This window comes from Paramisgurnus dabryanus, chromosome 19 (assembly GCF_030506205.2).
Source record: "Paramisgurnus dabryanus chromosome 19, PD_genome_1.1, whole genome shotgun sequence".
NCBI classification, from domain to species: domain Eukaryota; kingdom Metazoa; phylum Chordata; class Actinopteri; order Cypriniformes; family Cobitidae; genus Paramisgurnus; species Paramisgurnus dabryanus.
In genome coordinates, this window is record NC_133355.1 from 25,143,615 (window position 1) to 25,155,421 (window position 11,807).

Sequence of the window (11,807 nt, forward strand, 5' to 3'; positions counted from 1 at the left end):
CCCCATAAAATAATAATGATTTATTCCACAATCATTCTGTACACAATTTTAGGATTTCTTTAGTTCCCTTTAAATCTCATGTGAAAATTGTGCCAGATATTGGCTCCACCCCTTTTTTAGTCTGCATTATTTAGCGCATTCTTCAAGTTCATTACAATTCCGTAACCACGGCACAGATCAAAGGGTATGTTAAAGTCCGTGTAAGTAAGGAATAAGTGATGACAGGCCGTTGAATGATTAGAAAAATAATTTCAATAATTCAACGGCCCGGAGTCAATTAGACATCGATCACATGATATATTTAAAGGGATTTGTCCGGTTTTAGTACTTAAATCGAGTAGGACTATTTCTTCCGCGTCTCATCCAGCGGCTCTTTTGCTTGTTCCAAAACATAATTTTAAAGCTGGCAATGGAGATTTGAGCCATTGATAGCATTCTAATGCAGTTATTAATGAAGTTATTAGAAAGAGAGCGAGAAAGAAAGAAAAAGAGAGCGGGCGAAAGAGAGAGATTTTGTGAACGAGGCTACCTCTGTGCATCTCCAAACAGCGCTGTTATTGCCTCGGAAAATCGTCTGTCATGTTGTTTTTGTTAGTCCGTTATTACAGTTAACTATGCGAAGTGATATGGAACTGTATGCGGTCAAAAGAGATCCCTGGAACTATGTCACCGTGTGTGTCCCAGAAAATAATTGCACATCTCAGAACGTTCATCAGCCAATCAGATTCAAGCATTCAACCGACCCACAGTATAAAGTCCAATTTTAAATGTGTTCTCAGTGTGTAAGACCACAGAAACATGAGATATTAAACACCTAGCCAAATCTGAATAAAAAAACGCCAAATAAAGAGTTTCCAAAATCTTGGAAAAACAGGCAGGATTCTCTGCTTTCTAGCGGTGGGAGCATGTTCTTGCTTCTATGTTGACACCATACCAACTCGCAAAATACCATCTGATTACCTCTGATGTCAGCCGGAAACGTGACGCTCCTAACCATGTTTGAAAGATTCGCTCACAATGCAATGCCAACAGGAGTTAACTTACAGGCTGTGAGTCCAAGCGGGAGGAATTATGATACGGGAGGTCTTTCCTACATCACCAATCCCAGGAAGTAAACTGCTGCCTGCAATCTGTTTGTTTGTTGTAGTCCAAGAAAAGAGATTTACGTTGGAGACGATAACTCGCGGCATCTTTACATTGAGGTTTGTACCTTTGCATATCATTAACATGAACTAATACACAACAAAGAAAATTAAAAACGTGAATCCAACGATAGTTGCTCTTTAACACCCATGAAGGCATACAGTGGAGAAGAAATCTTGTGGGGAAGAGTAGTTTTGGGTCAGTCAGTCAGTACACAATAGTGTAACTTTAAGGTAAGTATACAATCCAATTATATATTTTACATCTTTTTAATCACAACCAATATTAAAAACCTTAAAGGGGCAATAAGTAGGATTTACCCCATCTAGTGGTGAAATTGTATTTTGCATTCAAATGAATAGTGCTCTTTAGCGCCTCGCTTTTCCAAATGCGTGTTGCAACTACAGTAGCCGTTATGTAATCACTGATCTCCTTGTCTGTGTCAGGTGGTTCACGTGTTCTGAATGAAAACGCATTGGTAGGCTAGTGCTTTTTGCCCTCTCTGCTATTATAGTTTATCAGTTTAGCGGAACAACATGGATGCCTCCTTGGACGTTCAATGTAAGTAAAGAGAAGAAATTCTAAGCTTACAAAGAAAAGTCAGATCATCGGCAGAGGTCATTTGACACAATTGAGGACATATTTATGAATAAAGACTTAAAATCCTACTTACTGTCCCTTTAAAATGCCACTGGTCATGCCCCATGCCTGCATTCTTGACCCTGCCCATCTACCTTCCCAAAAACAAATGATCCTGATGGTTTCAAGCTTGAAGTTACTCTATGGACTGACGTATTGCTGATGAGGAATTTGCACATGTGTTTGTTGTAACTGAATCTCTGTTTGGGATTTAGGTCTGTGGCTCTCTGCCAGATAGATTTGTCTCTTAGTGTTATTTAAAAAAAGGTAGCATTGCAGGGAGTGCAATCATTAGAAATCCAATCTCACTCGTAAATGGCTCATGATCCAACTAAGAGGAAAACGTGTCCACTTTTGCCCATACCATTTCTAATAAAGATGCACTTTGGTGTTATACAGTACATAATAGTACATCAACTAAATCAACGTAAGTTTTAGTGCTAAAGACACACAATACTAACAGATCAAGATAGTGTTGTGACTTACAGTGCATTCAATCTAGCAGTATGTGTGTTTGCAGGGATTAAACCCATCATGCTTGCGTTGAACATAAAACAAGAGAAAAAACACTTCATACCGACATATTCTCCAACCCATACGATTGCTTTGGTCGTTTGTCCATTTCACCAAATACGACCAATAGATGCATTTACTAAATTATCTCCTCTATCGGCAGCAGGCGAAACTTAATATATTAGGGTATAAAATTATATTTTTGGGGTATAATTTTGCTATGATGACATGTACTGGGATAAGATTTTCAATTTAAACCACCAGGATTCATTGTATTTTATTACACATTACACTATTCAGATATTTATGATATGATATAAACACAGCATACAAAACAGTCACAACTTTATAAAAAATGAGCTTAAAATATTCCAAGTGCGCCATGGTAAAACGATTGATTTATTTGAAGAAAAGATGCAAAAGTGATGACAATCCGCTGTAAATATCAAATCCGGTGTAGACTGATTCAAAAACTGCCGCGATGTCATCTATGATTGTGAAAAGGCATTGGCTCTCGTGTGTCTCGTGACTGGTCACATCATTACGTTAGCTAAGAATGTGAAGCGCTATTGGCTCTTGTGACCGACTACGTCATGCTGGTTTATGTTTGAATGAGATCTGACAGAGTCCTTCATATAAAGTAATCGTATGGCTTCAGTTCGCAAGGTTTGCAACGCGGATGGTTTGGTATACTTTTATATTGTTTTATGCAATAAACTGTACTATGACTTTACTTGCGTGTTGTGTTTTATAGATGGTTTCATCGGACGCACGTGATACACGTCTGGATCCGAACCTTACTTCCGGTTTTGTTTTTTTTAATGGTCTGACTAGTTGCTAAACTGATCTCTTGAACAAATGCCTCGTCCAAAATAACAAATGTTTTGGTTTCCTATAATCTATGTGTTGTTTTGTTTGCTTGTTATATAAATAAACTATGTTTAAAGAATTTGTTGTTATTTATTATTAGCGGAGTTTACCGGAAGTTACGTGCGGACCGCGACAGCGGCTTGTTTATGTTGTTACCGCTGAAACGGTCTATATGGTTGAGAAGTGGTTGGGTTTAGTGTAAGGGTGACGGTGGGGTTAGATGATCCAAAATATCGTTAAAACAATAAATGTTTATGAAATCGTTTCTACATTTAAAAATTCATCAATTTAAATGTGTCTAATCTGATGTATAATGCAAAAAACTTAAAACATAACACCAGGTTGTATAAGCTACTGCCGCTAGAGGACACTAATCCCTTAATGCATAACTTTACTCCGCAATAAGGTGCTTGCACAAACTACCTATGAGGTCGTTATTTATCTCCTTCATACACTGTTGGAAAAATTGGTCTTTTACTGGGGTGATACCCTTTCAAAAAGCACACATGTGCATCTAAGACTTCATATTAGTACCTTAGAAATACATATTGATACCAATCTGTACCAGAATGGGATACAGGGCTGAACATAAAGGACTGCCCGGGGCCAGCGTGAGAGATGCTTGGGCCAGTAAACAGTATTGTCACTTGCCCGATCGGACCAGTGCTTTGCTCTCAGTCACTAAAATATATTTTCTGCCTGTGGCCGTTTGTCTGTATGTATTCTTATGAAATTTCAGAATTAGAGTTTACATTTAAAATTTATAATATTTATACAATTATGTTTGACTTTTGAATTATTATTTTTAATATGTGACACTGAAATGTTTTTCGTTGGGCCAGTGAACATTTCGGCAGGGCAAGTGAAAACTTGAACCCATGGGGCCACTATATGAAGAGTTTGGTTCCAAAACGCAATAAATCCATTTTGACAAATTTCAGTAAAAACGTGTTTTCTATACCAAGAAAGTGACAAAATGAAAACCACTATTTTCCGTTAAAAACTTTCACATAGCATCTTAAGGTTAAAAAACATAAAAAAATTCTAATCCATAACTTGATTTTCAAAGATTTATTATAAAAACGAATTTTTTTTTCCACAAAATGCAATAAATTTTATATACGTTTTTTTTTTTTTTTCTATAAATCTATTCAATCAATGTATAAATGTGCATTCATTTTTGCCATTTTATATTCATTTAGTTGAACAGTTGTACACACTGATTAAAAAAATAAACATTAATGGCATTAATCAGAACACTTATTAAGAATGTCATTGCTGCATGGTTATACTTGACGTCGTCGCTTAACATTTTTCACAACGATCAGCTGTGATTCTCGTTGACTTTGAGTAAAATTATGGAAAGTTTTTCATAAGATCCCCTGGGGTCAATGTGTTAGCACGAGAAGCTGTCGTGAGAACAAGCGATCGTCTCCCGAGTCCCTCTCGTGTAAATATTAGATGTTGATGGCTTACGTTTCTTTCCCGTCACAGAAAACCACAGGTTTAACAATGCTATTAAAGTATTATTACGTTTTGGTTTGTTTGTTGATCACGAAGTACAAAGTAGATGAGGAAAACTAGGACTCTGTGTACTCAACGCGCCGCCATTGTTTGTTTACTTTGCGTGGAATGGTGCGCTGTAATTTGTGGAGCGGATTTATTGCATTCTGTAGAAAAGGAGGAGTGGCGTTTATTGCGTTTTGGGAAAAAGATGACAGAATAACACGGCGAATATTGGACTTTGCGTAAAATTATTTATGAATTTACTTTTTTAAATACTGACCTGATATAATACTGATTTTGGCAGTAACTCATTTTTTTCAAAAACGGCGGTTATTGCGTTTTTTAACCAAACTCTTCATATATATATTCTGACAGTGTAGCATTTTGGAGAGTTTTGCATTCAAAGACCTTTCTTCAGAAGAGTTTAGGTTACAACCCCACTCATCTCTCAGAGTCCGAAAAATATATTTTATTTGGCATTTTCTAATTAAATCTAATCTAAATTAAATACTGAACCTTTGTGCGATGACCATGTCTTATCGACAGACAGCAGGTTTTCCTGTTAAAACAACTAGCGTACCACCGCTGCACCTGACTAATGTGATTTTTCCAATCATGTGAACTTTTGTTCTCGTCTTGAATCGTGTTATCTCTGGATTCCTGCACCAGCTCATCAATCTTGAATCTCTCAGGACAGTGCAGCACAATACACCGATAGAAAGATTTGCGGTAAAAAAACAAGATAAGCTTTCAAAGAGAAGGCAGGACTTCCTGTCCGCGCCGTGAAGGACCGGAGTTATACCGAAACGGACAGGCGCGACAGATAACGTAAAGTTTGTGTTTCGTGACATTTTGTGACCCCATTAGCCATTCTGTGTAAACCAGGCTGCTGTTTCCAAGATAAGAGCTTCAGCTTGTGAAAACAACATACCTAGAGTCAAACCACAGGAGCGTGGTCACAGCAATGTAGCCAGACACATTTTATTCACTTCCACCCTTCCTGTGCTCTACATTTTTAAACTTTTTTTAATTGATTATTCATTTTGTTTTACTTATTTTTTATTATAATTTTTAGGCTTTTGTGCCTTTATTTCGACAGAAGAAGTGAAGATAAGGAGAGCGGGATTGGCAAAGACCTCAGGGACAGGAATCCAACTTGGGTCGCCATGAGCACACTTGTGATATACGTCGGTGCACTATCCACGTGGCTTTTGGCCTTGACGTGTTTTTAATATATTTTTAAATAATTTACAGTGATGACGTAGTTTTATTTTACACTAACCAGGTCACTGCCATTATAAGTACGAACATGATCACGTGACTGCCTAAATATTATTAACTTTATCTCATCTGAAATCTGACACTTTCCCTCCTAGAATCAACAAATTACATTAACATTACACTTATACATTTGGCAGATGCTTTTATCCAAAGTGCATTTAAGGTTTACGTTAGAAATGTGTGTTCCCTGGGATCCGAACCCATGACCTCCAGCAAGCAAACTTGCAATTAAAAGACATCTAATAGCCGTCCAAACACAGCCCAGACGTCTTGGCTAAATTTTGTTTGACATCTAACCATAGCCTTAAAATAAATGAAATTAATAATTAAATCAATGAAACCTTTGTTTAAGATATTTAGGCATAAAAAATTTAATTCAAGTTTATTTTAGCCAAAGATCTATAGTTAACCAAGAGAGAAATGACGGCTAGTGCTTGCTGGGATTTGAACTGCTAACACAGTTGAGTTACAGGAACACTAATACTATCTCACTACGTTGTGGTTAGATACTGCTTTTGCTATTTTCACATCGATCAGCATACTGAAAAAACCCGGTGTGTAACTTTAAGTACACTCACAGTTCAAGTGAATCAACAGCAGTAATCTACAAACCTCATTACACATAAACACAGACAACTGAGCATCTGGTGAGAGAGAGAGAGAGAGGGAGCGAGCGAGCGAGAAAGAGTGAAACAGCGGGTGTAAATGAGGAAGGTTGCAGAAGTGCGGCTCTCAGAAACGGCTCTGAGATTCACACAATCTGCCACACGAAGAAAAAGAGATGCACATGCAGCGCTGCAGTCTTGAAACCCCATTCCTGTTTTTACCACGAAAACTGTGCAAGGAGAGAGAAGAAAAATTGGAACAAAATAAAAATCTCAACTCCGTTTTGCACCGTCAGAAATAAAGGTTTCAAACTGTACGTTTTCTGTAGCTAAGGTTCCTTTTAGTACATTTAGTACATTTATACAAAACATAATACAGTGGTGTACCTCTTGCAACCTATTGTGTACATTTAAAGGTACAATTAACTGTTTCGTACCTTTAAATGTTAAAATGGTACAAAATTGGTCCTTACAGGTACGCAATAGGTCATTAAGGTATATTATTGCAGTGGTTCTTAAACTTTTTCAGCGTGCGGCCCCCAAAGAAAATTTGTGACAAAAAACTGTTTTAAAACTCAACATTTTAATAAAAAAACATGAAATTATAAAAAAGTAGTGCTTTTGGTTAGTAGCCTTATTTTTTTTAGGTTTAATTAGACAGAATTCATGATAAATTAATGTATTTCATAAAATGTCATAAAACTGGCCCTGGCCCCCAGTTTGAAAACCACTGTATTATTGTACCCCAAAAGGTACCACATTTCAAAGTGTTGTATACCCATACAAAATTGAACCTTTAAGGGGACCACCCCAGTGACCAAAAAAGGTACAGAATTTTTCTGACTTTTTTTCTGACTGCAATTGAGAAAACAATACAATGGAAGGAGCGCCAATAATACGTGAGCAAATTGATTCATCAGCTTTTAAAAACAAGTAGAAAGCTTTTATTATTTATTTTGTATTTTAAATTTAAGGTTGTGCACCTATATTTGCCACTTTGTAGAATCTACGCTCTTAAAAATTAAAGGGATAGTTCACCCAAAAATGAAAATGTCCATTTTCACATTCTTGTGTTGTTTTAAACCTGTATGAATTTTATTTTTATTTTTTGATGAACACAAAAGACGATATTTTGATAAATGATGGTAGGCACACAGCTTCCGTAACCATTGACTTCCATTGCATTTATTTTTCCTACTATGGAAGTCGATGGTTACAATCAGTTGTGTGCTTACCATCATTTATTAAAATATCTTCTTATGTGTTCATCAGAAAAAATTAATTCATCCAGATTTAAAGGGATAGTTCACTTTAAAATGAAAATTCTGTTGTTCTAAACCTGAATGAATTTATATTTACACAAAAGAAGATATTTTGAGAAATGATGGTAAACACACAGCAGAAAGTGACCATTGACTTTCATAGTAGGAAAAAAATATTTTGGAAGTATTGTGATAAATAATGAAGAAGATACTTTGATAAATGATGGTAAGCACACAGTTGACGGTACCCATTAAATTCCGTAATATTTATTTATTCCTACTATGGAAATCAATGGACACTATATGCTGTGTGTTTACAATCATTTCTCAAAATATCTTCTTTTGTGTTCATCAGAAAAAATAAATTTATACAAGTTTTGAATAACATGAGGAGGAGAAAATAATGACAGAATTTTCATTTTTGGGTGAACTTTCCCTTTAAGGTTCCCAAACTTTCTTTCTCAAATGGGATGGTTCCATAAAGAACCTTTAACATCCACAGAACCTTTCTGTGACATCATATATTTTTTGTAGTGAGATTTTGATTATAAAATGGTACGAAAAAATATTCTTTACGAGTCCTTGACTGAAAAATACTTTAAGGAACCAAAAACTGCAAAGACGATCCTTCATTATTAGCAGCAACACAGACAGTTTGTGTGATATGCTTTTTTCCACAAAAACCATGAACGAACTACGCAAGGTAAATGAAAATATGATCGTGGCAAGATCAGGCACAAGTTCCTCACAACAAGTACAAGCACAGTATGTGTTTCATATACAGTAAAATTCATAAACATCATAAAATATGGGATCCCGAAGCGAAACCAGTGCCCTGAGAAAGCAAGGCATGCAAGAAGAAAAACCAAGCAATGTGTTCAAAAAGTACCAAAAAAGCAGGTGGAACAAAGAAGCGGACTCTCACCAGTCCAGAGGCGAAGAACACAGCCAGCAGAGCCAGGCACGCTCCCATGACAATGAGGAGAAGGAACACGATGAGGGGATGCTGCTGGCTCATGCGGTAGTACGACTCGTACACCCAGTCCGGAGACTTCAGCCCCCCGGGCGACACCACCATGTCCTCTGAAGCATCCAGCAGGTAAGTTCTCTGCGGCTGGAACATGGGGTCCGAGCAGACCCCGGCGCTCGAACCTTCCTCTTCCTCTTCTTCCTCCTGGTCCGGCCGTTCCGGCTCGTCCTCTTCTGAAAGAGTGCTCAGCTGCGGCGGGTGGGATGGATGCGTCCCGCGCCAGGGCAGGATGGAGATCGCCGCCGCACGCAGCATTCTCCAGCCAACATGTTGAGCTGAGCAGCTGAAAGCGACTGAGCCACGCACGAGAGAGCGCGTGAGAGGAGGAGAAAGAGAGAGAGAGTGGGAGAGAGGGTTTGTTTGACAGCGAGAGAGCGCGAGCCAGAGTAATAATGACCGGTAAAGTGTGTGTGTGTGTGAGAGAGAGAGAGAGGAAAAGAAAGTCTTTAAAAGAATGTGGAGGCGAAGAAAGAAGGAAAGGGAGTGGCAAGTTTGACCAAAAACAAACAGTCATAATATAACTGTAAGCTAAACATGAGTAAGTTATGCAGAGGAAAACATGATAACTTAGAAGCGCAGCTATTTTTTTAACTAAAAATTGTCTAAGATGGTTCTTCTAAAATATTTTAAAATAAATACAAACAAAAATGTTTAGTATTCAGCAAGATTAAATGATTCTATTCTAAAAGGCTTTTTATCTAAAATTTAGAAATAGGATCATTTCTGGCAACTTTTTAATAGTGGTAAAACTTTTTCCCCCACTAAGAAGCTTTTATGCAACAGAAAGTATGTTCGGTATATGAAACCAAACGTGATTAGCTTTTTTGGAGCTCAGCTTGTTACTTTGTTAAGATCTATTATGAAACTCTAGATGTGAGATTACTGGAGTCTGTTTCTAAGGAAAAAAGTCTCAAAATAGGGTCCATTGTTTTTAAGAGAAACAATATAATGGCCATACTGGTGATATTTTTTTCCTTTATGTGAAGATAGATTTACAATAAGCACAATAAAGAATAAAAAGAGGACTGAATACACAAGAGCAAGAGGAAACAGGAAATATGGTAACACTTCCTTGGGACACATGCAGACTTGATTTCACCAGACAGGACATAATACTATTTATCCTGGAACACATATTCCTATAAACCAATCTGTTCTTAAGGTTTAGGCTTAGTTAAGTTTAAATCTGAGATTTAGCATACAAAATTCTCACATGTTTTCATTTCTCTCTGATTTATGATGGTTGAGTCGTTACCAAAATTAAACATCTCGTCATTAAAGGGATAGTTCGGCCAAAAATGATATTAAACCCATGATTTACTCACCCCCAAGCTGGTGGTCCGAGATGCATATATCCATTGTTTTTCAGACAAACACATTTTCAGTTATTTTAGAAAATGTTTTAGATCTTTGAGTTAATCAAATGTAAAGTTACGGGGTCCACGTCCTTCAAGTCCAAAAAAATGTGCATCCATCCTTCAAAATAAATCCAAACGGCTCCAGGATGATAAACAAAGGTCTTCTGAGGGTAATCCGTGCCTTGTTGTTGTAGAAATATCCATATTTAAAACTTTATTAACGAAAATAACTAGCTTCCGGTAACGCCGCCATCTTAGACTCCTCTGTATTCAGGAGAGAGTATTGGCGTAGTGTACGCACTTTTCTTAGTGACGTATGACAAATTCGGAGGGAGGGGGCACAGAGCAGCAGCACAGAACCCTACATAAACTGCGTACGCTCTCAGCTTGAATGCGGACGTGACAAAGATGGCGCCGTTATCGGAAGCTAGTTATTTTCATTTATAAAGTTTTAAATGTGGATATTTCTACAACAACACCGCACAAATTACCCTCAAAAGGCCTTTGTTTAGCATCCTGGAGCCGTTTGGATTTATTTTGTGAAGGATGGATGCACATTTTTGGGACTTGAAGAACGTGGACCCCGTAACTTTACATTTGATTAACTGAAACATCTAAGACATTTTCTAAAATAACAGAAAATGTGTTTGTCTGAAAAACGATGGACATATGCAACTCAGACAGCTTGGGGGTGAGTAAATCATGGGTTTAATATCATTTTTGGCCGAACTATCACTTTAAAGTCTCTGTAAAGTCAGATATTAAAGTTGCAATGAAAATAAAATGAAAAACTGAAATATTTTTGAATATTGTGATTTTTTTTTACAATAGACGTATCTGTGGGCTTCATTATTTTTTTTTATTCATGTGCCCTCATAATCTTTTATCAAAAACCCAATCTCCTCCCCTCCTCAAAACGATCTCTCTTTACTTCCGGTCATATGGTATGGCAGGTGGGTGGGGTCTGGGAAAAGATTGCAGTGATTAGCAAATAGCAACATGACCCAACTTCAAACGATCCAATCAGATCTCGATGGACGAATTCAAATCCAGGGGAACGTTCAAGTTCAAAACGGGCGCAACATTTAGCTACGGTTTCCGGGTTGAACAACATTTTGCCTGGAAACGTTTGAAATACGTTTTCTCTTGTTTGGTGGGTGTGTCAGAACTCTTGGCCATGCTCTTGAGCTCAAGTGCGTCATTGAGCCACCGTTTTAACCCTGCCCAAATAATCCTGAATACAGAAATGGTGAAAAACTATCGGTAAGACATAGTTTACAGTCTTTTTGGCGTGCTTCAGCAATACTTTTCTAACATGTATAATGTGTTAAAGATACAATTTGTAGAATCCGCCACTAGAGGACGCACGATCAAAACAACAACAATGACATAGATTAATGACGCTCTGAAGCAGCATGAAATATTGGGATTTGTTTTTTTAACTCAACCACTGATAGCGATCAATCAGACGGGAACGAGGAATCATGTTAACACATGAGGTAAAGTAATCAAGCTTTATAAATGTTGTGTTTGATGGTTTTATTTCATTATGTAATGTTTCACGTAATGTTCAAAATTAAATTGTTAGTCATAGATGTTA

General features: G+C 37.2%; 1 protein-coding gene across 7 annotated transcripts in view; it reads right to left on the bottom strand.

The window, feature by feature from the left end:
- The window catches only part of adcy2b (adenylate cyclase 2b (brain)), a 92,190-nt gene extending 82,934 nt beyond the window's left edge, over positions 1-9,256 (bottom strand). For all 7 annotated transcript variants that reach the window (XR_010545576.1, XR_010545577.1, XR_010545578.1 and 4 more), the window contains exon 1: positions 8,745-9,256. Coding sequence is in view for 4 of the 7 variants with exons in the window: in XM_065293632.1 (XP_065149704.1) it covers positions 8,745-9,104 (360 nt within the window). In the remaining 3 variants the exon portion in view is untranslated. The remainder of the gene's footprint in view (positions 1-8,744) is intronic.
- Positions 9,257-11,807: the final 2,551 nt, after the last annotated feature.